A 26,976-nucleotide genomic window follows, 5' to 3' on the forward strand; every position below is an offset into this window, starting at 1 on the left:
ACTGTTTTCTTAGTTTAAAAAAACAACAACGTAATTTATTAACTAATTTTAGTTTACATAGCTTTAGTCTTAGTCATAACGAAAGTTTTTTTTTACTTTGATAGCCGGTCGAACCGGAATCATGCTTTTATTTTGAAAGATGCTAATTATTGGGGTCGCTGGGTTGAGCAATAATAATGAGTTGATAAAAGAGCAAAATCAACATCAAACCATGTTTTGAATTGAAACAATATAATATGCCAGGGTGTTATAGAGCAAACATTAATAGATTTAGAAAATAAAATAAAAATAAAAATAGAGAAAAGTAAGTACACCTATCAATTATTTTAATGGCTTTACTATTTTTTGATCTTAAAGTGTTGTAATATTTTGTTTGAATAAATCTTTAAAGATTTATAAGGAAGGTTTGTTATTTAAAAACTTTTTATTCATGCATATGATATTTTACAATGAATGAATTTAGCTTGTTAGTATAATAAGTGAAGAATCCAAACAACATACTTGCATAAGTGAGAGAAAAGTTGGCGAAAATGTTTTGTGAAATAAATGTGCAAATGTCTTTCCAGAAAATACATGAGACATGACCAGAATAAATGTCAGATTTGCATATACTCCGTGTCGTAATCTGGCCGCAAGATGTCGCCAAAGTTCCTTTTATGACAATTTGAGCCTGAAAAATTTCTGTTCAATATTTCACTCCAACTGTAATTCTTTCAAATTAAGCACGTGCTTAATTCGAAATATATTATGTTGTGAATGTGTATATATACAGAGGAATGTTTAAGTTTATCTCTTTTAGATATCTCTTTTCATTGCCAAGGGAGATTTCTTAAACTTGCTTGAGAAACAGAGAAAAAAAAGAGAGGGAGAGAGGGAGAGAGACAGAGAAAGAGAGAGAGAGAGGGAGAGAGAGAGAGAGAGAGAGAGAGAGAGAGAGACAGAGAGAGAGAGAGACCATAATAATTAAAACCAGCCATTTGGTCACCAGGGGAAAAGAATAGGGGGTTATGTTATGATGACGTGTGATGTGAGTTTTACTTTGAAAAGTAAGATCACAAGGGGGCGTGGTTTAAGTTCTCCAGCCTAGAGCTATGGCACTGGAGCGTCCAGGTTGCAGCCGTACGCTTCTTGGTCGCTCTGCTTTCGGTGCCGTCGCCAAGCTAATTTTCCCAGGCTCTGTGGCTCCTCTGCCTTCATCTTAAATTCGACATGCCGGAGTACCTGGACGACCCGTCTGTGCTCACCAAAGACAAGCTAAAGAGCGAGCTTGTTGCTCACAATGTGGAACTGCCGAGTGGCAACCAGACCAAGGACGTGTATGTGCAGCTTTATCTAAAGAACCTGACGGTCCAGAATGAGAGGAACGTCGCGGCCGTAGTTCTGGATGCGTTTTCCAGCGACGAGGAGCTGCCGCCTGTCGTGGCCTCCAACAAAAGCCACTCCTCCGGAAGGGTAAGCCTTTTTTCTCCGTGTCAGAGTCAACCAGCTGCCTCTTAAAATTATTATTATCATTATTATTATTATTATTATTATTATTATTATTATTATTATTATTACAGTTTTTACGGTACTGATATTCAGAAGGGCTCACTTCGCTTATGGTGGAACTGCGAAGTGAAAACTTTTACCTTAGAAAAGAACTCCGAGTGCAGTTTGTATTATTGTTTTATACATTATAGCCCAGTTTAACGGTATTCCTAGACTAGTTTTGCCTTTGCGGGATGAAAAGTTTTTTTTTTTCCATTTCTCCACATCCAGGGGCTGCGCCCCGCCTCCTGATGTCAATGGTTGGTTAGACACAGCAAACATCTGATTGAGCTTATGGACTAACTAAATCACTTCATGGCCACAGATCTGATCAAACTGTCACTGTTCAGCTTTCACTTCCCTCCAGAACTTTCCCACTTTAGTCTCAGTTGTCATAACACAGTTGCAGCTGCCAGTTCAACGCATCCCATCCAGCTGCAGAAACACTTTCTTTTTATGGACAATAAAATCACGAGTATGTGATGAAGTTTACTTTTTGTGGCAGAATTTCACAAAATGTAAAATTTTTAAAGAAATGTAAACTGCTGATTTTGTGCTGATGTCATTAGGACATCAGCACAAATGGAAACCAAGGAATCAGAAGGGTTGGGTAGGTTACTTTAAAAAATATAAATGGTTACAGTTATAATTTTCCCTATTTAAAATGTGATAGCAGTGAAACTATTTCAATTACTTTAACAAAGTAATGCAACAAATTACACTGCTGGATTTGTTAGAAGAGTTCTGCCTGGGTTAGTTCAACATGATGACAGAGGAGATCAGATTAAATTAATCTGGACTTGAATGAAATTTTTATTTCTGAAAACCTTTAGGTTCATTGCTCTGTTAGAAGAATGCATTTGTAGATGCTGCAGTGCTTTGTTGAGTCAAACCTGTCTCTCTCTTTTTGTGTAACAAAATCAGCTACTTTGCATTTGATGCTATCCTAAATTTTGCTTTAAAAGTCTCTATACCATAAGTTTTTCCAAGTGAGTCCTTCTCTACTCTTGGCTAATTGTGTCAATCATAGATTTAGAAGTAATGTAAAATCACCTACATATACAGAGAAATATTGAATCTTATCGTTGAAGATAATATTTCTACCAGGGGGTGAAAGATGCTTCATAAAATGACTTCTTCCTGCTCCAGTTCTCATTTAACACAAATCTGCTTTATTTATTTATTTATTTATTTATTTATTTATTTATTTATTTATTTATTTATTTATTCTGCAATAAGGGTAAAACTGATGGTGTTGGATGTAAGAATTTCTACTTCTCTTCTTACCAGAGTTGTCGGAAACAAAATGTGTTTTCGAACACATTTTCTTTATCTTGTCATGTTCTGTGTTTGATAAATGTTTTTCACAAGACAATGCCATTGTCTGACTTTGAAGTAATATTGCTCGTCTTAATGTTTTTTTTATACCATTTACATTTAAAGATTAAGAGTATTATAATAGTGCATTCACTGTAGACATCTGTAACCTCTTTTCCTTCACCTGTGTAACTTTGATGCTGTTTCGCAGAGTTGTTGAGTTGTTTTTGGAACTTGCACTGACCCCTGCAGACACAGACTAGTTGAATTCCACAAATACAAGTTCAAATGACCTTCTCAGTAAATTTAATTTCTAAGTCCAAAGTTGCCACTGTATGTTTATGAAATGAGCCTTTGTAGGGTTTACATTTGGCAGAGAGGAATGGGAAATTAACTGTGCAAAAGAAAGAATTGACATTTTCTTTTTAGGATAAAGGATTTTTAAATGCCTAAAGAAGGAAAAATGTTTTGATGTTTATATTTGCATTTCATGTAGAATTTCAGGATATTCTTTATTATCTCTTTCCTGGAAATGCTCTACTTGCTATTGTCTGAAAATCTTTACCTGACTGTCTGTCCAGATGTGCTTAGAGCCACCTGTTACCATTGTTGGTCAAGCTCTGCAGTGGTGGGAACTACAAGTGTGCCTCTCAAGGTTCATATGGATTTAGGAAACTGTTGAGCTGCGGTATTTTCAGCAGAAGATTTCTTGCATGTGATGCCACTTTATCAAATTTTTAAGTGGTCTTTATGAATAAAATGGCTAAAAGTTTGAAAACAATACACACTCCTAGCTTGAAATCTTCCTAGTGTCCTGCAGGATTAGGAAAGAATTCACAGAATTTAACATGTAAGCTTTTTGTCTGCTTACACGTTGCTCCTGATGAATCGTGTTGCCGATTTTTTTTTTTTTTTTTACCTCCCAACCAAAAGGTTGGCAGAAGATGTGCTGAACGATACAGCCCAGACAGGTTTCACCAGCTGACAACACAGCAGTGTGGAAATAAAGGATTGTGCTCATAAAGGATTTATTGCCTCTGTCAGTTCTTCAGAATTTGAAGTAACAGCAACCATGTAAAGGTGTACTTACAGAGGAATGTTGGAGGGTGGGACACTGATCCAGCTCTTTTCCTCCATACTTCAATGTGAATAATGATTTGTAAGTTACAAGTAAAAAGAAAAATACACATTTTTTTCTGGTAACATGTTTATAAAATGAAGCTATTTGATGTAAGAGAGTAGACATCTTTCTGCCCAGGCATGAATAACTCAATTCAAGTTTATAAGATGCAATATTTTTTTTATCTTGTACAAATTATTGCACACCGTTGATCTGAAAAGTGACCAGGTTGTTTTTACATGTTGGGACTGCTTTTTACTTTAAATTCCAGGAGTATGACCCACTTATTGTGTTCTGATCCAAATATATTTATGCCTTTTAATTATAGAGTACACAATTTACAATGATTATTTTACAATGTGAAATAAAGCTCTGATAAATAAAGTTGATTGCATGCCCCTTGAAATGTTCCACATTTGGTCACATTACAACTGTCAACAAATATATTTTATTAGAATTTAATGTGAAAGAACACATAGTGGAATACAGTTGTGAGGTAGAAGGAAAAAATTACACATGATTCAAAGCACTTTCTACAAATAAACTGAAAAGTGTGATGTGCAAAAATATTCAGGCTCCCTGAGTCAGAACGTTGTGGAATCACTGTTTGCTGTAATTCCAGCTAGTAGTCTTTAGGGTTTGTCTTTACCAGCTTTGGACTTCTAGTTGTCGAAAGCTTCTCTGTTCTTCTTTGCAAAACAGTTCTTCCCCAGTCTCAAGTTTTTTTCAGACTCCAAGTTTTCCCTGTATTTGAATCAGTGAGGAAACCACATGACCCATTAAACATTCTTTAATGGGAAAACTTCAGGATATCTGGTCGCATAGTCTGTAATGACTAGCATAAAGCGATTTCGAGATTTACTTTTTTCCACCGGGTCAACTATGTCCATCCCAAGACGTAGAAAAGGTGTGCCAATGATGGGGAGGGGTTGAAGTGGTGCTTTGGTAGGGACTCTGATTGAGGTTTTCTGACACTCAGGGCAGCTTCTGCAAAATAGAGCAACATCTGATCTCAAACCAGGCCAGAAAAAGTACCGCTTAATGCAAGCAGTGGTCTTATACTTCCCAAGGTGGCCAGCCCAGGGAATAGAGTGTCCCAAAGTCAGCACTGTCTCACAAGCATTCTTAGGGACAACTAACTGCTTAAACTGACCATGTTGACGGTATAAAATTCCATCTTGCAGTATATACTGCTTTTTATTTGTGTCAGACCCTACAGAGGCCTCCCCCCTAGCCTTCAGCAACAGGGCAGACAAAGTCAGATCATTCTGCTGCATTTCTCTGATGTTTGTGGGTACTGAAAAACACAGTGGCATATCTGCAGCCACTTCAACTGAAGTCTCACCCAGTGCATGTTGAAGTTTCTCATGCCTTCTTTGACTGCGTGGCTTCTGAGATTTCTCAAGTTCTGTCTACAACTCAGCCTTGAAAAAAGGTAAAGCACTGAGTGTAGCAAAATGCTCATCTTGATTTTTAGCTTGGGCCCTGGTTACAGCCACATTACAGCTCTGCACATCCCTCAGTAAATCATAAATGACAGGCAGATCCTCCCCAAGAACCACAGGATAGTAGTTCTTGGTTGGGGTATCAGCTACCCCAACCTTCAACAGATAGGGAGACCCTGCACCTTAATAAACATATTAATGCAAAATATAGCATATGATTTCTCATCACCATGTACACAGTAAACTGATATTGTTTCAGAAGGGCATATACAATTAGTTGGTACATGGTTCTTGTGCACTAGAGTCTGTGTGCTGCCAGTATCTATTAAAGCATTCATTTCATGTCCAGCAATCTTCACTAGAATTATTTTATTTGACTGCTTTATTTCAGGTTTAATATCCATATTCTGATGAGGAATAAAACACATTTGAGTTAGCTTACTTTGATTCTTAGGGCACATGGGCTTGGTGTGACCTTCTTGTCCACAGAGGTAACACACTGGTGGTCTTTTTCCTGTCTTGGAAGGCTGATTTTCTCTTAAAAAAGGCTTACCCACCCCCATTGCCAAATTTTGATGAGGCTAAAAGGGTTGTAACCGACGTGAGTCTTTGGCAGCTCTCCATGCACTGTTGCTCCATGGCGGACTCCTACTTCTGGCAGCTACAAACACATCCACCAGAGTAGCAGCGTCTGCAGCAGACTTAGGATTGTGCTCCTTGATCCAGACCTGAAGCTCAGGACACAACATTCTCAAAAATTGTTCCAGAATAATCAGTTCACCAACTTGTTTCACAGTTTTATCTTTAGGCTGAATCCACTTCTCATAAAGTTCTTTCCTTTGGACTCTCATCAAGACTATCAAGGCAGCAAAATCTTTGTCGGTAAGTTTCTGGATTTATATCATATTTTTGTAAAATGGCAGCTTTTACCTTTTCATATTCCAGGGAATCATCCACATCCATGTTAACAAAGGCACTGCGATCCTTACCCATCAGAAGAGGAATGAGAGGAAAATCCAGTCTGACTTTGGACAACAATAAGCAGCTGCAATTCTCTCAAAAGTAGTCAGAAAGTGCTGTCTTCAACAGTTAATTTTTCCAATTTAGGATGATGGATGTGCACAAACTGACCTATTGAGGTGGAAGCTGAATCTAAATCCTCAGGCTGAGATGTAGCTTGAATCTGATGATTAGTTTGAGTTTCAACAGGCTGTGGATCAGTTGATGTGGGCTCAGGGGTCGGGGTTGTCCTGGCATGCATTTCCATCTGCAAAAGTTGAAACTGGTGTTGCAAATATTTGAAACACTGTTCTTGTGCAGAAACCTCTCTCTGCTTTTTCCCCAAAACTTTCTGTCGTCCCATGAATGCCTGAAGAATTCCAGCAATATCATGCAGAGTTGGCTCTCTGGTCTCATGCTCAGTGTCTCCAGCTGCTGCTGAAGCTCCTCCTTCAATGGAAGGAAGGAAATGTCCTTCCTCTCTGACTGTTGGGAAGCCTCTTTGGTCTCAACCTTGTTTCCTTTTCTTGGGCACACACCATTTTCTATGGCTCAAAAAATTTGTTAGAGGGGGTAGTAAAAAAAAAATTACTCACAAAAAGAAAAAAAGAAAAAAAAATCCTGTCTCCTCAACTCAAAATTCTCACTTCTGACACCATATGTGATGGACCGAGTTAAGAATAGGAGGAGTCACAGGATATATTAGAAAAATAGGGATTTTTCCCAAAGATTATAAAGGACAAGATAAACTGAGGTCATAAAAGAGGTCAAGGAAACAAAACTGAACTCAGGCAAAAAATATAAACAAACTGGCTGCACAAACAAAAATAACTGACCTGACCTCACAAAGAAATGACACACAAGGGTTTAAATATTGGCTGATCAGACCAATTAAGACACAATAGGGGTTTGACAATAGTTAGTCAAACAATAGTTTGACTAAAGATCTAAAAATGAAAATCAAAAATAGTAAACTTTAAATACTAATATTTACTTCAATACAAAACTTATCTAAACAAAGAAACTACAAATTCCCAACGCCAGCAGGAGCTAGTGGTTTGGTCTAATCAGCATTTAAGCCTGCTAAGCCTTGGCCCCCATCCTTTGTTTGGCAACTCCAAAGCAGGTAAGTACCGGTGGGAAAAACAAACAGAATTAATCTTAAGCAAACAAAATTAACTTTAAGTTGATATAAATACATATGTTAACCAAATGTGCGCGCTAACAAATAGAACAAATGTATCCAAATCAACTAATAAATGTTTTTATTGAAACTAAAGTGCTGTTGTGTTTGTATGAAAAACTAAATTGTGCATATAAAGAGTTACCGACAAAGTGTGGCCATGGATTTGTCCATCACAGTTCCCGTTCGGCCTCTCCCTTTCCCCAAGGGTGTTCATTCAGTGCATAAAGGCAGCCCTCTCTCCTCTGCAGGACCGAGGTGTGGCATGAAGGTTCTGCCATACCTCGACGATTGGCTTCTCTGCGCCCTGTCTCGAGAGCATGCATCTCGCGATACGAGTCCCCTGCTCGCTCATGTGTTAGGCCTCAAGGTGTACTTTGAGAAAAGCTCTCTGATTCCTTTGCAGACATCCACTTTTCTTGGGGTGCTCTTGGATTCTCCCTCCATGACAGCCTACCCATCTATCCAGAGGGTGGACGACATTCTCCAGCTGGTGAGTTGATTCAGGCTGAGCAGGCAGCTTCCTTCCATCGGCTTCCTGCAGCTGCTGGGCAAACTAACATCGGTTACTCGGGTTGTGCCCTTAGGTCTGCTGTCACTGTGCCCTTTTCAGAGGTGAATCAACAGCTGCCGCCTGGATGCCAAGCTACACAGGCATCGCAAACTTGTGGTAACATGGCCATGTTTTCATGCCCTGACTCCATGGAGAGACGGGGCCTATTTGTCCAGGGGTGTGTCCATGGGGCTGGTTGTGTGTCGCAGATAAGTGGTCACGACAGATGCCAGCTCCATGGGATGGGACACTGTTTGGCAACACAGGGTGGTTCAGGACCAGTGGTGTCCACAGGATCGCTCCAAGCATATAAATGTGCTGGAGCTGCATGCTGTGCATTTGGCTCTCAGGCACTTTTTACCCCATCTGGATGGGGGACATGTCCTGATTCAGTTAGACAACCCCTCTGTTGTCTACCACACCAACCACCAAGGTGGCACCAGGTCAGCACAGCTTCTGAAGGACTTCCAGGATCTCCTGGAATGGGCGTCTGTTCACATATCCACCCTGCAGGATGTGTATTTGCCAGGGCTGCAAACCAGGTAGCAGACGCCCTTTCCCAACAGGCGCCAGCTCCGGGAGGGTGGTCCCTCCACAGCGACATAGTCCGCCTGCTCTGGGACCTTTTCGGTCAGGCAGAAGATGACCTGTTTACCACAGAGGAGTGGACTCATTGTCCTCTATGGTTTTCCTTTACAGGGGCTGCAGGTGCACTGGGCCAGGACGCCTTGACCTATCCTTGGCCCAGGGTCCTCCGATATGCCTTTCCGCCCATTTCCCTGATTTGGCAGACTCTTCAGAGTCTTCTCGAGGAGTGCTGGTAGGATGTTGCTGGTAGCTCCGTATTGGCCAGCACGGCCATGATTCCCACTTCTATGGAGTCTGTGTCATAGGGTCCCATGGTGTCTTCCAACCAGGAGGGATTTACTATCTGAGTTGGGTGATCAGATATGGCATCCCGATCCTCAACGCCTCTGGCTGTGGGTGTGGCCACTTGGGAGGCTTGAACAGCAGCTGACTGGGTATTCAGGTCCTATCAGGCACACCATTTTGAGTGCCAGGGCATTCTCCTCTTGTCAACAATATGAAAACAGATGGTGTCTGTTTTCCTGGTGGTGTTCTGCCAGTAATGATGATCCAGTCACCTGTGCAGTACCCACTATTTTGGAGTTTCTTCAGTCTCTTCTGATAAGGGCCGCTCTCCTTCAACACTTAAGGTATATGTAGCGGCTATATCATCTAGTCATGCTGACATTGATGGCTGTACAGTGGGGAGCCATAATCTGGTTTCTCTTTTTTTGCGTGGTGCTCGTAGACTGCACCTGCCAACGGTTCCGCAAGCACCAGTTTGGGACCTGTCCTTGGTCCTCAGTGCTCTGTGCCAGACCTCAAATGGTTGTCATGCAAGACTGCTTTTTTTGTTGACTATTGTCTCAGTTAAGAGGGTCAGTGAGCTGCATGCTCTTTCTGTCAGCCCATCACGTCTCGTATGGAGTTCAGATTGTGGCCAAACCCAGCATTTGTCCCTAAAGTGTTTTCTCATTCTCATTGTAACCAACCATTGAGATTGGTGCATTTTCAGCCTATTGCAAGGCTCTGAATTACTGTGCCCAGTGAGGGCACTGGAGGCAGATATTTTAGCCACTGCTGCTATAAGACGCTCAGACCAGCTGTTCTTGTGTTATGGGGGCCCTACATTAAGTTGTCCTCTCTCTAAACAGCGTCTCTCCCATTGGATTGTGGATGTTATCTGCCACGCCTACGCTGCAGGGCGCCGCCCCCAGCCAGTCGGCGTGAAGGTACACTCTACCAGGAGCAATTCCACTTCCTGGCCAGCCTTGAGAGGAGTTCCACTGGAAGCTATATTTGCTGCTGCATCATGGGCTTCTCCGTGCACGTTCACTAGCTTTTACAATGTGAATGTGGCCTCCTCTCATCCTCTGGACCAGGTTCTTTTACAAGGGTCCAGGGCCTTCTCAGTGACATTGCTGGTATTGGTCATTCAGTGCTTTCAGCACCGCCCTCTGGCAGTCAGTAGGGATGAAATGGAACGAATGCTACGTATGTAACTACGTTTCTATGAATCCCGGATGGCCGCCAGAGATTCTCTGTCACTCAGAATCCTTGCATTTCGTGAGAAGATTCTGTAGGAACAGAGCTTCAGATGACGTCATGCTATAAAGCCTTTGATTGATCATCTGATATGTCACAGGTGTCTGTTGATATTATTGCTCTAATGGCGCATGCGTGAGAGGAACATTTCAGTGCTTTTAGTACCACCCTCTAGCAGTAATCCAGGATTCATAGCACTGCAGTTTCATATGTAAATTTAGATTTAGGAAAACCCAGCAGAGTGCATTTAAAAAAAAACTTTTTTTTTTCTTTTTTTTTTTACAATTTTCAGTTTTTTATTGAACTTTCTAAATTGATACACTCTGGGATGTTTTGATTAGACAAAATACTTATTCAAGATATTAGTAATGTCATTCTGACTGGTCAGCATGTTTAAAGACCTATAAATTGCAGGAAAAGTTTAGATTAAAATTTTTTCAAGATATTTCTAATTGATTTGAAGATATCTTAAAAGAAATTTTGACCAGGTAGGTTTTGCCTAGTCATTATTTTCAGTATATCTGAAATTTAATTTGCACTAATTGAATCTTATAGACTTCTATCTAAAATACCTTGGAGGCATCTTGCATTATGGTGTCATTCAACCTTTAATTAGAATTGCAACTAGTTAAAACAAAAAGGGGGATCTTAAATTGACTTCATGACATGACATGTAGGTGGGAAGGCAAAGGGAACATTTGGTTTCAAACACAGAACAATCACTGGCCCTATTACAAATGCTAAGGCAAGCCTCTTTACTGAAGAAATTCTTTGTGCATGTGGTTAAAAGTTAAAGACCAGCTTTATGTTGGATTTTATTTGCAACGTGTTGCAAATAAAATGCAATCACATGCCAGTGTGATTACAGAGGGAATGCACCAGTGAGTAAGAATCCCAGAAAGTCTTTCCAGACATGTCCAGATGTCTAGCTGTAGTGTTGGATTCTTCTGCCATACATCCTATTTTATGTCCCACTGTTGTGAAAGAAGCCTACTGTAAAATATGAAGAATATGTAATGGCAATAATGAAAATATTTTCCATCTTGGTGACAACAAACTACACAGTCCATTGTTACTCTGCCAAGAAGTTCAGTGTAAAACCACAAGCCCTGGCATGCTACACACTTGACTGCTCTCTATAAGGTGATAATAAAGAGAAATATGATTTCATTGGAGCTGGGTGTGGCTGCAGAGGAGAGAGCACCCAGTTTTACTCTAGAAAAGACGGTTGTGATGATGAAACATCCAGGTTAAATTGCCCTTAGGAAGAACATCTGGCTTTACACTCTTCGCCCATTTCACACATAGAGAACCACAGCTTAACTCCTCATTGACGCAGAGCATTTCCTCTTCGGCTTTCCTCACATTCCTGTTGGTTAGCCACACTTCACTGAATTACAGTCAGTGTTTTGGTGCTTCTGTAGATTTTGCTGCTCTTTTTCTGCACATCCTATCAAACAGTGAAGGGACTGCTGTTGAACGATTCAACTGTAGCAAAGTTTTTTTCAGTAAAAGTTAGATGAGTATTGTATAAAAGGCTCTGACATTTCTGTATTTTATTTTGTAATATTGGTTTAGTTTACTCTAGGAAGTGACGTAAGCCTCAGTTTAGTGCTGCGCCACCGCTCAGGAAAGCAGTTTTAATATACTTCCGGTTCAGTTTGCTGCATTCTCGACATGTGAGACCGCGTTCTTGGTGTAGTTCTGATAAGTGATGCTCCGAGTGTTAAGTTGATGACGAAACGTAAGTTATCGCACCTAGCGTGCTGTTTGTTTATTCTAGATTCAGTCGTTATATGTGTAAGCTACGAGAGGACGGGTATGTGATGTTGCGGGGGCTCTGAGCGCTGGGAACTAAGTTGAGCCTGCTTAATATTCATAGGTCTACCTTAAATACCATTTAACTGCACTTCGGTTGTATCTGTTGTTGTTTTCCGTTGAGTTATTGCGGCATTATTAAGAGCATGCGCTGCCAGCCGCCGCCATTGTGCAGGGATTTTATCCAGCCACATGATGGCGCCAAAGTACATTTTATGTTCAGCTGAGCCGAAGGGCTGTCTGTGTTCGTGTTTATCATAGAGGCTGCGCCTAATAATGTAACCTTTATGTGAATTGAGTTACTTATATGTCGTGGTTTTACATGCAAAGTGGAAAGTTAAGTTTATTCCTTATTGGATATTTATTTCAGTGTATTAGTTGAACCTCTGGTCCTGTAATATGTTAGCCTAATGGCAATTTATTTGTTATTACAGACTGCTGGCAACACTGAGCATCACGACAATAAACCAGCTCACATCCAAAGTGAAGTTTGATCTCGTGTCCTCTTTCCTGTATCCTGACCGATACACCATCCTGTTGGCTACAAATACCTGAGAACCTATCCTAATTAACAAGTATACTCTGATGTTAACAGGTTTGGGTGTATTTAAATTGACTAACATGGACAGGTTTATGCTCCACAACAGGTTCAGAATGTTAAAATTCTGCTGTACCTCAACTAAGCAGTCACACCTTTGTGAACATCAAGAAATTCAAAAGGGATAAGAACTTCATCAGTGGGTTGTTCTGTCAGTCTGCTTGTGAGAGGAGACATACAACCAGGTCCTTTCTGCGTTGGGTTTCTGTAGGGTGGCGCAGAGCTGGCAAATCTGTGAATTAACTGTAAGTTTGGACCAAGGGTTAGGTATAGGACATTAGTATGAAAAGTGTTTACCCACCATTATTGAGAGCCATGCCAACTAGCCTGAGCATTCATAACGGGCTTTGATCTAGAGAATTAGTTATAGTCTTGCAGAGACAAAGGGGAAGCTGTGAGTTCACCACCATTAAGCCACATCACTGGCTCATCTTGCATGAGATTATTGTGAACCTTCAATCTCGTCAAAGTTAATCAAAGCTGAATAAAAACATGCACCAGCCAAGTGTGCCAAACATTACCACTTTTACAGCGCGTCCGGCTAAAGAGTCACGCAAAAAACGCAGGTTTGTGGCTTAGAACACCCAAAGGTGTTCACATAATTGGAGACTTTAACATTCCAGCCTGAAGACTGTACTAAAGTTATACCAGCATGTGGAATGTTCTAAAAGGGGAGAGAACATTTTAGATCAAGTTTACATCAGGCATGCGTACAGAGGCACACCCCTCCCACACCTCGGCCAGTCAGACCATCTGTCTCTCCTACTGTCCTCAATCGACACTCCCTCAGATGCAGAGCCAGGACCTCTGGCTCTGCGTCTGAGGACGGTTACAACCAGGCCTGAGGATGAACTCAACAAACTGCAGAACCGTTTCAGTCAAAGTTGGACATATTTGAACACCAGGATTTGGAGACATTCACAGGAACTGTACTGGACTACATCCAGTTGTCCATCGGGAATGTGTCCGTGGAAAAAAAACCCATCTGGACCTTTCCTAACCAGAAGTAAAAAAGAAGGATTTATTAAACTGAAAAAAATCACAACTTAATTAATTTATTTTGGTTCAGCTAAAGCAAGGTTTTCTATTGCAACCATGTTGGAATATTTATTTTAAAATATCCAAATATTTTTGGACAAGTTGCAACAATAGTTGTTGTTTCAATCATGCCATTCAGGGATGCTGATGAAGTGACTTGTGAATGAAAATAAACTTGTGCCAGGATTGCATTAAGTTTGAGTTTTAACTGTCTGCTTTTGTGCCACAGAAAGCCGCCAGGAAGTCAAACCAACATCAGCTGGAGCAAGTCGACGTCACATCACTTACTGATGAGAGCCTGAGGGACGAATTGCAAAAGCATGGAATGAAAGTGGGGCCAATTGTAGGTGAGTGCTTCTTCCAGCTGCACTTTGCACAGAACAAAATGTCTGTTGTGGGTGATGCACTGTCCCCACAGATGACGAGTCAAAACATAATTGATTCTTGATATACACTATATTACCAAAAGTATTTGCTCACTCATCCAAATTATCGGAATCAATCATTACTTCCATGGTCACTGTCAACTGCTAATCTCAATAAAGTGTGAATATTATTATGTGCAAAATAACTGATTGGATGGGAAACATAATGTGAATATGATTTTTCAAGTCATGTCCCAGAATAAAAAAAAACAGTAGTCTAATTTATCAAGGCTTGCATAGGATTCTTCCTAAAAGTGTACATACATCCAAAAGAGAAAAATGGCATACAGTGAAAAAAAAATTGTGATTTATAAAACCTTGTTTACGCACACAAGTTTGCAATTTTTCTTTATAAATGACAGCTGAACCTTAAAGGTTTTGCACAGTCACTAAGGTTTAGCAACACACATCCATTCAACCATAAATGGTCAATGCAAAGCACTTTGTGAATGTCAGTGACTTATTTAAGTGACCCAGCTGATAAATGTTATCAATGGCAACTACGGGGAAAAGAGGGGAAAAAGGCAATTGCACCATTGCAGAAAGCAATGTGAGGAATTGGGGAAGTGTGGCAATTGAAAGTGTTGTTTTTGTAGCCACGGTCATGTGATTCAAGTTTACACACCCTTAATGGGAGGGACACCTGATATCAAAAGACACCTCCTCTGAGATCTGGAGATTTGGAAACGGGATTGTCCACTCCCCCCTGCGGGTTATAGCGAAATAGTGCATCAGTACATGAGGCTCCAATAGGCACTGCTGCGCTCACTGTCACCTGCACAAAATAATCAACCCGTATTTTATTTTGGAGGGTCAAACTGACAGCACACTTTAAGTTCCGGGTGAGCAACAGCAATCTCCTCCATTGCTGTTGCTGCTGTCGCTGTGCTAGTTGCTTCTGTTGGCGTTTTCCAAAGTCGCTGAAGAATATTGCTGAATCGAGCCTAATTAATAGTGATGGTGAGATGAAGCCTCATGAGGCATTGTACCACTTGAGCCAAATGGTTCGAGAAAGGGTTCATTTCTTGAGGCTTCATGTGTACACGAAACCACCTACTGGCCAGGTGTACAATCACAGCCAGCTGTATCTTAACACATGTGATGCATTGAATTTTTGTCTATTATGGCTCTTGGGAATGACTTCACAAAAGGTGTAGGACGAAATCATTTGTCTACATAAATTATGTATACACATATGTGTATAATAAAATATTGATTGAATGTATTCTCTGTGTGTAATTATTCCCAAAATAGTAGTGTCATGTGATATTGCATGTTGTGTAATAATGTTTTTCTGCGTGACTCTAGAAAAATGGCATGAGCTTAATCAGGCAGAGGACAGTGAAAGTGCTTGTGGAACTAGGGAGGTGGTAGTGAATAGGCTAATGATTGTGTAACTTGGATGATTTCATTCATTTTTATTAAGAAACAATTTCTCCACAGTTTTTGGTTTCAAACGAATTCTCTTTTTTGACACTACTTCTCCAGCCTTTGAAAAGACACGCTCACATGACACACATGATCCCGGGGTGCATAAATAAATAAGTGCAAGTTTGTACAGATTGGGGTACAGTGACCGATGATTAGCCCAGTATTCCAGGGGGTTCTCCAGTCTGCTTATGTTTGCCTCTGACAGGTAGCGCTGGACCTAGGTAGGCATCCATGTTGATGGATGTCCACATATCTGATGTAAGGGTAACAGCAGCCACCTTCTCTACTTTAGCCTTAGCGTGCTCCTTAGCAGACTCATATTTGGCCTCCACCATGACCTTCAGAGCCTAAAGGAATAAATATAAATATATATATATATATATATATATATTGTGACACATACAATAATGTAGTCATTCGTTTCATGTATGGACCCACACATACCTGCCTTGTAGGGAGAACATAATAGACACAAATGTCCTGAATCCAACGTCATCCACATTAGTGAAAGGCTGGGTATCCTTCACTATCATGGAGACTAGGGCTTCATCCAGCTCTTGTTTTCTGGTGGCTGGTTAAAAGGGAATAAATACAGTGTCTGTTACCTGTCTTTATTTGCACAACAAGCAAACATCAGCATGCAAAAATTGTGATAGTGTGTTTGCAATATAGTAATGAAATACCTTGGCTGGGTGAAGCTCCAGTTTCCTCCCTATTCTCATGCAAGGCACGGTATTGCTTTAGCATGGATGAGGTGTTATTATTGTACCCCAACTCCTTGGTACACAATAAACACCTCACCTTTACAGAAAATAATAAACAGTGAAAAATACAGTTCCTCATAAGCAAACCTAATGCATCTGCAAATGTTCAGTTCACCTTACCTTGTTAGGGCTTATCAAATCGAAATGTTCCCATATAGGGGAAATCCTCCTCTTTCTCGCTGGCTCCATCCTACTCCTATCCTGTCCTCATACTCCTAAATCTCCTATCTATCTATCTCTCTCCTAAACTCTCCAAACACCAAACTAACTGTCTCAAACTAAATAACCATTATCCAAACTCTGCTATCCAAACTATCAAAACTCTATCCACTCTCTCAACTGACCGCAACTCGCCTAAAACAACCCACATTTTGAATGGAGCCTGTGAGGTTTATAAAGCTGTCAAATCCCGCTACAAAATCTGAGCCATTTCCCGAAGCAGTAACGTGGTACAGCCGGGCAGCGAGGCCTCGGACGTCATCGTTTTCGGCTCCTCCCCTAAATGAAGCAAGCTTCGATACGCGCTTTATGGAAACGCCCCCTTCATTACTCGACACGCCTCGAAGCCTCGGCTCATCACGTAATATCACTACTAATTAATACAGACGAAAGATTACATTGCATGTTTTCTGGCAACCACTCGATGGTGAGTGATTTTATGTCTTTTGTGTTTTTGTTTTTTTTAATAGTAGAAATGCTGTGGCGACATGCCCACTTAAAATCTATGTACTGGCGTCTTAAAAATGGTCTTGCAGCTTAAAAGATCATTCTCTTTTTGTTGATTTTGTGGCCGAATAGAAAATATGTCCTCAAAGTATTAAATAAGCCCTTTGATTTTTCTAAATTTGTCCTTTAAGGATACTTTTAGTTACTTTTCATTGATTTTGTTGACGGGTTACAGAACTCTGGAATTAGTTAATTTCTGTGGAGTTGAAATTAAACAATTCATTGTTTATTGAGACAAAAAATCTATTCATTGCTTATTGACACAGTACTTAAGTCAATTAAGTTTAATTAACTTTAAAGTCAATTAAGTTTAATTGTTATCGTGACAGGTCTATTAGGAGATGTTTGTCAGGAAACCCAGCTGTATTTGAACAGAATCGATGTGGTTCTGGTGGCAACATTCCAGCTGTGTTTATGATGAGGGAATAACATTATAACATGATGTAAAGCTCAGAAAAGTTGATTTTACAGGATATTGTCCCTTTTTAGATACATTGGTCTTGTGCTGTTTGGAGGGAGAATAAATGAATCTGGTCTATCAGTACTAAACCCCCCTGCCTCACACCCCACCCCCGCTATCAGACATCTGCTGCGTTCCTCCTGAGCTTTCCCTTTAGGCTGCTAGAGGGTTAAACTTTTTGTTGTCCACCTTAGTTTTACTTTCGAACTCGGTGTATGCCAAACTGACCGCCAACTTGTACAGGCATATATACGTGTATTTATAAATCAGAATGTTTCCTTGGAAACGACGTTCGCAAGTTTTAGACCCCATTTTGTGCATACGCAAACTTTGCAAATGAGAGCCCCAGACTTTGACTATGTCCATTTAACATTGAACATGCTTTAATAGAGCCCCTTGGAGCTCTGACTTGTTTTTCTGCTGAAAACCATCTTTGTGTAGCCTCTATAGGGCAATCCTGGTTTTACCATGTGTTTCTCTCCATGTTGTTCTATCCAGACTCAACCCGTAAACTGTATCAGAAGAAGCTGCAGAAGTTCTTGGATGACGGTCCTGCACAGCCGTTTCCCACAGAAATACAGGTCAACCACAATGGCAACTCTGAGTCTGAAATCTACAGCGACACAGAGGACGGTATAAACATATGAACTCTTTGTATATGAATTATGGATCACAGCATTTTTGTAAATTTGCATGTTCTCACTTCTGAGGGCCTTCTAGTGGCTTCCCTTTTCAGAATGAAGATCTCTATTCAGGCACAAAATCGTAATGATTTGTTGAATCTAAAGATGCTTTGATTTGATTATGTGACCTGAAATCAGGCATGATCGCGTAGTTTCAGACTTCATTGGAATCGGGCATTACATCCTGATCAGGGATTGGATGTATATGAATATTTATTCTCAACACAAATGGGAACATAACAGTAGTTATATCAGTAGTACTGATGGACGTGGGAGGCAGGGACGCATGGGTTTGTATTTCAAGAGTAGGCAAAGAATAAAACAAAAAAATAAGGGACCTACTGTATCTCTTTCTTCGCGCTACCTAATTTTCTAAAGGTAATTTTGAATTATCGGATTGGGACTCTGTGTCGGTTGATACTCAAAATGAAAGGATTTGGACGGAAGGGACAAAATCCCAATTGGGATATTCCTAGTTGGATCCATACTTCAAAATCAAAAGAAGAAAACGTTCACAATCACAGTAACCGTGACAATTGGCTTTGTTGTTATAGCCTGAGTCATGTCTAGTGGTTCTGTACAGTCAGACTGAGTCTGCCTTTAGAAGTCAAATAATATAAATCAAATCAAATTGGGCCTGTGGAAGACTGACACAGATCTAAATCTTGTCTGTCGCAAAGTTGTGGGTCAGTTGTAATGGACTTTATTGTGCATTACAGTAGTGATGGCAGTACCAGAACCTGTGATTGAACCTGAACCAGTTCCAGTGGTGGAGACACAAGTGAGGAGCAGAGGGAAGTCCCCAGCTAGCAGTCATACCAGCAGCAGAAGCAGCCAGAACAAGGCGGTAAGAAGATGGTTCAGAAATCTGACAGTGCTTAACCGAACAGCTGCTGTACCAGGGAAGATCTATGTTAACTCAAAAGTCCTGCTTTCTCCAGTGCTGCCGACTGGTGTCTTAGGCTATATTCACACTGCAGCCTGAAGTGGCCCAAATCTGATTTGTTTGTTTTTTTGTTTTTATGCAACCTGCATCTGATCTTTTCATGACAGTCTTGCATCACAACACAGACCCAACTTTGACAAATGCTACCCAGGCCTCTTGAAAATATGTTCCTAAATCTGATGAGTCTGGCTTCAAGTAAGCAGAAGTATTCTAAAATTGTATATGCTTAGTATATTTATTTTTTACAAGAGCAGTCAGGGATAGAATGCATAGCACAGTTGTGGAAAAATGCTTTGACATTATCAGGCATGTTTCCATAGCAACCTGGTATTTCACAGGGTGTGGAGACCTTTGAGATCCTCTGTATAGTTTTCGATTTATGTTACTAAAACCTTCAATAAGCCATAAAACACAGAAACTCCTGACAGCAGGCAAGCAACATGTCTGCCTCCAGTCAGCAGGAGTTTTCTCTGATTTACTTATTTAGTAATGATCATTGAACAGAAAATGTTCTTCATGTCCGTGAGGCTGATGGGCAGTGAGTGCAGCAGACGGAAAGGAAACAGCAGCTGCTTTTCATTACATTCCTTCGACGCTATGAAAGGAAGCAAATTCTTTCCTCTTTTAAGCTGGAGATCAGCCTCACCCAGCTCTATGTCAACCTTTAGGGTAACTGACTTGATTAAAAAACATTATGTGAATTAACTCTTGCCACACTCATACGAGGTGCTCACACACCAGTTTTCTTTGTTCCTTCTCTCCGTCCTTGCCCTCTTAATTGAGATTCCTTACATTTCCTGTGTTTTAGCTTTACTCACTGATTTGAAGGAAAATAACCTATCGAGATAGAAAGCAAGGTGAAGTTGTATCTCACACATGAAAGGCTCCTCTTCTGCTCACTCAGTGAAAGTACAGCTATTGGGTTGAGACCTTGAGGAATGACGAGCAAATGAAAATCTTTGGCTATTTCTACTAATGTGAGCTTAGCTGTGGAGTAGGAGCTGGTTGTCTCTGCAGGACCTTTCTGTAATTCTTTTTGGATTTTACATTGTTTTAAAGCTTCAACATTATGTATTTTCAAGGCACAGAGTGTAATTTTATAGCACAATCAAGTGGTAATTTTGAAACAGTTACTTTCACCTGTCATAAAAATACTGTGTATATCAAACATGACTTGGAAGAAATTTGACTTTGTGATTTGACGCCTTGAAATTGAAGCTCTGCAGGCCCAGCAGCATGGGCGGGCATTGGGGGGGGGGTTACCTGCCCACAGAGTCAGCCGTGCCTATGCCCTCCCCTGTTAAACTTCTCTGGAGCCAGGGCTGAGGCTCTGTCTCTTTATGAAGCACCTGGACTATTTCTGACACTCTGCCTTCAGCTTGTCATCACAACAATGCTCCTACATTATGCCATTTACAACCATTCTTAGAGCATAGTATTGAGAAATAGTTTCTATGATGAGCTCAGCAGACCAAGTTCAAATAGGCGTTTAATTTCTGCTGCCGTTTGAGGAGCTCCCCCACTGAGCTCCTCAAGACTGGGAGGTGGATGCTTGGCTGAAGACTGCAGCTTCAAGGAAGAGCTTTGTGGAAACAGCTGATGCTTTATGAGATCAAGCGGTTAGAAACCACTGAATAGTTGCCATGGGAGATTCAAGGATTTCTTAAATGTGTATGAAGTAAACAAAGCAACAGTCCAGGTGTGTTTTTGATGAGATAAACATTACAACATAATATAAAACTCTGATAACTAAATTTGATATAATACTGTTCCTTTAATTCAGAGCACATACAACATATCTAACCACTTGTCTGAGAACAAAGCTTTATATCTATTATTTTTCCATACCTGGTGGATCTGGATCACATTTCCTGACAGACAGACACTGACCACATACAACACATGTGGTCAGTGTGTCAACCACATTTTTTATTTTATTTTGTTTTGTTGAGTTTCAGGAAAAATCAATCAAGTCACACATCCTCCCTTCATCAGTGATGCCGCAGGGACCAGGACACTTTGACCTGGTCCCTCCAAACCTCTGGTCTGGTGAAGAAAGCTCAGCAACGTCTGCACTTTTTCTCCTTTTTATCGTCAGATAAGTAGATCAAACCTCACCCCTCCCATCCTCACCTCTTTCTACAGAGGGACAGTAGAGAACAAACTGCCCATCAGCATCTCTGTAGAGTTTGGAGCATGTAACACATGGAGAGAGCGCTGAGGACAGCTAAGAAAATTATTGGTACTGAGCTTCCTTCCATCCTTAACACTGCTCACAGTCGCTGCCTGTCCAGGGCTGGGCTAATCACAAAGACCCTTCCGTCCTCACCATGGTCTCTCCCTGGTGCCCTCTGGGAAAAGTTTCAGCAGCTTCAAACACAGAACAACCAGATTACGCGACAGCTTCATCCCTAATGCAATAACACTACTGAACTCCTATTAGTCTTTTTTTGTATGTTTATATTGCTGCTTTTTATCATTACTTATTTACTTTATTATTAGGGCCTTGCAATGAAAGTTTGCTCAATATGTACATTATAAATGTACAACTGAATGACAAAGTGTGTATGTCTAAAAAAATCATTAAAATTCAGATACATCCCAACTAGTCCTAGTTATCAAACTCAGTTATTAAACTCAGTTGAGTATTGAAAGTAGATTAAAATGTTTCTTTCTAATGAAACCCAGTAGAGCATGGAGCCATTAACCTGCAGCATTCACTTACCCTGGACCAGCATGTAGTGACAATCACTTGCATTGTGTTGTTGACTTTACAACAATCCCTCATACCAAAAATGCATGTAGCGACAGTGGAGAGGAAAAGCGACTCTTTAAAATGAAGAAACTTCCAGCAGAACCAGAATCTGGCACAGTAAAAACAGCCATCTGCTACAACCAACTGGGGTTTGAAAAGACACAAAAGGAAATGGAATTCAGAAATTAAAAAACATTTTATTGTTGTCAAAGTAAAAATAAATTGATCATTTATTTATTTATTTTTTCTTGATTACAGCATACAATAAAGTTTATCAAGCTATGACTTTAAAGCAGGGATATGTACCAAACCATGATAATTGTGTATTGTTAGAACTCTGCTGTGTGCCAATGTGACTGTAGAGACAGATGTGACAGTCATAAAACCTGCTGACATTTACTGTTCAAATTAATTTTGCTCTCTCTCTGTGCAGGTTGAGAAAATTACTGCCAATGATCAGACGCTAGGAGTGGAGAAAGATGTTCTGAAGGAGCTTTTTCCTAATATAAACAGTCCAACTGGAATTGGGTAACCAGAGGTCTCATTTCTAAAGCATTTCATGTTCGCTATGCTTTGTGTCTATACTTCCAAAACTGAAATTGGCCAACCACCAAATAACTCAAGACTTATAAAACTGTGTGCATGCACCCCAGACAACAATTACCTCTTTGTAGATCACAGCTACACTTCCACGTTTCACCACGCGAGGTCCAGCCTCAAGTTCTGCTTTCTAAATGCACACATTCAACTATAAATGGTCAATGCAAAATACTTCAGTAATATTAAGCTAACTCGTTTACATACACCTTATCAATATTATTTAAGAATCAAAAATAGCAACTACAAACAAAAGAGTACCAGAATGTAATGATCTATGTGTCTCACCAACACATAGATATATTTACATTTACGGTCAGTTTTGTATGTAATATGTACAAGTAGGCCTGTCACGATAAACAATAAATCAATTAATAGTACGATAAATTAAAACTATCGACGTCATATAAATTATCGGCTTTATCGTCTCTTCCAGCCTTTTTCTCTTTCTGTTGATGACACTAAGTGAAAAAAGGCTCAACTCCACTGCTCTCCACTGACCTTCCATTCCTCATTTCCTCAGTGTAATGTCCAGTTCACACTACACCATCTTAGATCTGTCGGCCCATTTTCAAAACATGAGAGATCACACGATAGCCGACAGAAATCCTAGGTATTACGATTCGATCGGGTTCCATCGTGCCATGTGGTGCCAACAATGGGCACAAAATAATGGCTACAAGTCCAGTGAACTCATTTTAAAACCAGGCATTAATCAATGATTTACTACAATCTACCTGCAGTGCATGTGGTTCTAGTGTCAGTGTAACGTCCTGACTGAATGAAAATCATTAGAACCTATTTATGTCACGTTAACGAAGAACAGCTGAAAAGTTACCGGGTTCATCAACTGTGTAGCAATTTTGCTCCAACTCCTCCCTTCATCATTTCAGTATTCTTTGTACGAAATGTTTTATAAACATTAATGTTGTTTCCACATATCATCTCCAATGTCTGCTGGACTTCCAGTTGTGCTGTGTCAGCTGTTTGGGATTCCCCTCTGTTATTTCCTGTCAGAAAGAATCCGTGCTTTCTGATTGGCTACCTGTCACATTCAACAGGCTGCGTTAAGCTCCCAGTTGGGGAAAACCTCTGATTTAGATGGAGCGGCTGACAATCTACCGTAACACACCACACACTACAGGATGATCTGTTATAAAATCACAAGCGACAATATTAGAACGATCAAAGTTCTAAGATTGTCTTAAGGGGAAAATGTAGGTGTGAACTAACATGTAGTGTGAACTATTGCATCAGGTAGTCGATGTTCCATCTTCTCTACTTAAATCTAATGATTACTGAAGGGCAATATGATTTACAGACTTCACAATCTGCACTCTTTGGGTTAAATCCAGTATTTATTTACACTCTGGTGTTTTTATTCAAGTACATTTTTGTTGATGGAGACTGAGAATCCATTTTGTTTTTGGTCATTTTGTTTATTTCATCAGCTCCAGTGTTAAATGTTCTTTTGAAAATAAAGTGCATCCATCTTTGGCAGGAAATCACTTGCATTATTATGTCATTTCCATTAAAACAGTGTAAAAAGATCTTCAAACAATATTATTGTTTATCGCAATAATTTTTGAGACAATTAATCGCTCAGCAAAATTTGTCAATGTGACATTGTGACGCGCTAATATGCTTCTTTGAAAGTTCTCTGTATGCTCATTCCATGTCAAAACTGCATTCTTTAAATCATATTTTACTCCACTGTTTACTGGCCAGCTGTGGCGGCATTGCAGAAAAAGCAGCATGTATAATCTCCAGGTCAATGATGGCATGAGGATGCTGCTGAAGGGACAGCGATGGAGTAGTGCCAGTCAGATTATTGTAAATGTCAGCGTACCAACCTGTGCTGCTATGTTTGAAAACCTTATGTACAAAATAGGTTAACCCGATCTGTAAACTGCATCATTCAGACTTTGACCAATCCTGTTCAAAGCTCAGTTTGGTTTTAGGGTTAATTTGTGGAATTGTTGGTGCTTTAGTTAAGATAGCAGTGGATGAAAATTTTATTTTTATTGTCTTTTTGTTGTTGTTCTGTCTGTTTTTGTTTTTGATGGACGTTATATGTGTCTGTGTGGCTTGATTAATGATTGAATATCTATATGTGGTTTATGATTTCATTATTGTTAATGAAATCACTTTTCAATGAGACATAAGTTTACCTGGATCCACTGACTGTGTTGAGCACTTTGAATTGGCCTGTTGCTGAAATGTACAAATAAGCGACTTGATTTGGTTATGAACTGAAAGCTGTATGTCTGTGAGATTTGGAGCCATTTCCGTCTAAGCATCCTGTCATCGCCTGTCTGAGCAGGGCTAGCTAAGAAACATCAGCACAACATGTTGGTGAAAGAAAAGTTGTTCACTCAGGTCTTCGTCTTTGCTTCTCTGCTCTGCTACAAATATGCCAAAGTGAGGCACATAGACCCAGTTCCCTTTACACATTTATTTTAGTTTTGGGACTTTGAACCAATAACAGCAAAGCAGTCAGAGGTTAATATATTATTGATTTTCATTTTACTATTATAATTTTTGTTATCACATGTCAGCTGATCTAATTCTTCTTGATACAGGTGTAATCTTAGTTACACCTTTAAGTAGAGAGAGTTATAGTATAGCTCCAACCAACACTCTATTAGGCCTGCTTCATGTTTTTTTTTATGACAATCTTGACTCTGATCTCTATTTTTCACAGCGCCAGCTGCCGGAAGCCCATCCGAGGAGCAGCTGGACGCCCACTAATCTCCAGTGACTTATGGAGTGATGAGAATTCCTGTCTGTCTCCAAAAACCACAAAGACTAGCAGCTACTCCTACACAGGGAGCCATGTAGTCAACAGAGTGTCCAGTTTGAATCTCTCTACCTCCTTCACATCTTTTAGCTCCTCTAGTTCCTCCTCCTCCAAGCTTTCTGCTACAGCTCCATCTGCAGGCCCAACCAGAGCAGTATCTCACAGCATGACTTTATGGAAAAAGGTGGCCCTGTTCGCTGTTTTGGCCACATTTGTGATTTTTGTTTACCTGGCCATGGAGACCAACTCTGTCAGCCCATTTCAAGCCTCAGACTCAAAATCAGTTGCAAGTGGAACACCATGAAGAGTGCATATATAGTTTGGAGGGGCATAGTCTCTGTCAATGCCTCTACTGTATTATTTTATTTTTTCTCCGAAGTGTTTTTGCGGCGCTAGTGGCTCGTATTTTTCCGACAGTAGGCAAACAAGAAAGAGGGTGAGGAGAAGGTGGAAGACAAAGGTTGTCGGGACCGGGTGTCCAACCCGCGATGTCCGCGTCGAGGACTGAGGCTTCCAAACGTGGGGCGTGTTAACCCTCTGCGCCACCACAGCATGCCCCCTACTTTATTTTTAAGGTGTGAATCTGCAGTGTAGCCAGTTTTTCTTACCTCAAGATTACCTGACGTCAAATTCTATTTTTTAAGGAAGTGTCTTTCTTCCCTAATCAGTCTCAAGTAAAGGTGTAAGAAGTGATGTTTGCCCCAAAAGATTACTTTGAGCAGCTGTGAAAGGATTGACTCTTCTCTTGTTGTGTTGGTCTATTTTTGACCCTGTATTTCTACCAGAATTACCCACTGATCATTTTTAAAAGAATAAACAAGAAGAACTTTCTCCTGAAGATGTTTAAAAAAGTCATCTTAACATCATCAGTTTGGTGTTACTTTTGTAATGAAATGTTTTTCTCATCCATTAGCCTTCTCAGGCTTAAAGGTAAAGCTTAGTTTTTTTGTACTTGGACAATCTTTGTTGATGAGAGGATGGCTTGTAAACAAAATCCAGAGGCTTTTAAAAGTTCAATTCTTGATTATATTTTCTTGAGGTTTCTTGTAAAACATAATTGAATTCCTTTTATTTTATTCTTATGTAGTCATATTTCTCTCTAAATAAACTTTAGTGTTTCAGTTTGCTCATTATGCAATTTTTGATCCTCCTCCTGTTGGAAATTGTTGCATTTATCACTTGATGTTTTGGATTTGTTTTGTTGTTTCTACAGACATCAGCTTTCTGTTTTTAGTAACAACATCTACAATGTTGTTACAACAGGGAAAGGTATGAATGCACCATCAGAACATTTTACAACGGATTAAACAAGATAAGAGATACTTGACCTAAAGTAGAATTCAACCTCTCAACAAGTTTGCAGAACAAAAACAACCCAGATAGGAAAATGAGTGAATCAACATTGAAACAAAGTTGGGCAGAAACACTGGATCCATATTGAAGCTTGACATTAAAACGATACTGAAAGTGGTCGGTGACTTGCATGTTGAATCAACATTGGGTATATAACTGACATATCAATGTTGATTCAACCATCATCTGAATGTGGATCTGCATGCATATTTGTGTTGATTTTATATTGACTCAATGTTTGAAATTAATGTTGACTTATGTACATTTTTGGTCTGATAAGTCTACATCATAACATACCATTAAAAGTTTCTTCACTGCTGTTAAAC

The 26,976-nt window shown here is 40.1% G+C and overlaps 1 protein-coding gene across 2 annotated transcripts; it reads left to right on the forward strand.

Annotated features, from left to right (window-relative positions):
* The first annotated feature begins 1,070 nt into the window (after window positions 1-1,070).
* tmpoa (thymopoietin a) lies at window positions 1,071-26,430 on the forward strand. 2 transcript variants are annotated; one of them, XM_044107525.1, is made up of 6 exons: window positions 1,071-1,452; window positions 13,940-14,057; window positions 18,015-18,149; window positions 18,922-19,046; window positions 22,334-22,428; window positions 25,202-26,430. In XM_044107525.1, exons 1-6 carry the CDS (start codon window positions 1,210-1,212, stop codon window positions 25,599-25,601), a joined length of 1,116 nt encoding a protein of 371 aa, XP_043963460.1. In that variant the 5' UTR covers window positions 1,071-1,209; the 3' UTR covers window positions 25,602-26,430. The 2 variants fall into 2 exon arrangements, with proteins under 2 accessions (XP_043963460.1, XP_043963459.1); XM_044107524.1 differs by having other exon boundaries at window positions 1,072-1,452; window positions 18,919-19,046.
* The last annotated feature ends 546 nt before the right edge of the window (window positions 26,431-26,976 follow it).

This window comes from Gambusia affinis, linkage group LG23 (genome assembly GCF_019740435.1).
Source record: "Gambusia affinis linkage group LG23, SWU_Gaff_1.0, whole genome shotgun sequence".
Taxonomy (NCBI): domain Eukaryota; kingdom Metazoa; phylum Chordata; class Actinopteri; order Cyprinodontiformes; family Poeciliidae; genus Gambusia; species Gambusia affinis.

Excerpts from the sequence above, each read along its gene's own strand:
- tmpoa (XM_044107524.1), top strand. The coding sequence starts at position 1,210 with ATGCCGGAGTACCTGGACGACCCGTCTGTGCTCACCAAAGACAAGCTA. Across the intron at positions 1,453-13,939 it reads AAAGCCACTCCTCCGGAAGG|AAAGCCGCCAGGAAGTCAAA; the intron begins GTAAGCCTTTTT and ends TTTGTGCCACAG. Across the intron at positions 14,058-18,014 it reads GAAAGTGGGGCCAATTGTAG|ACTCAACCCGTAAACTGTAT; the intron begins GTGAGTGCTTCT and ends TGTTCTATCCAG.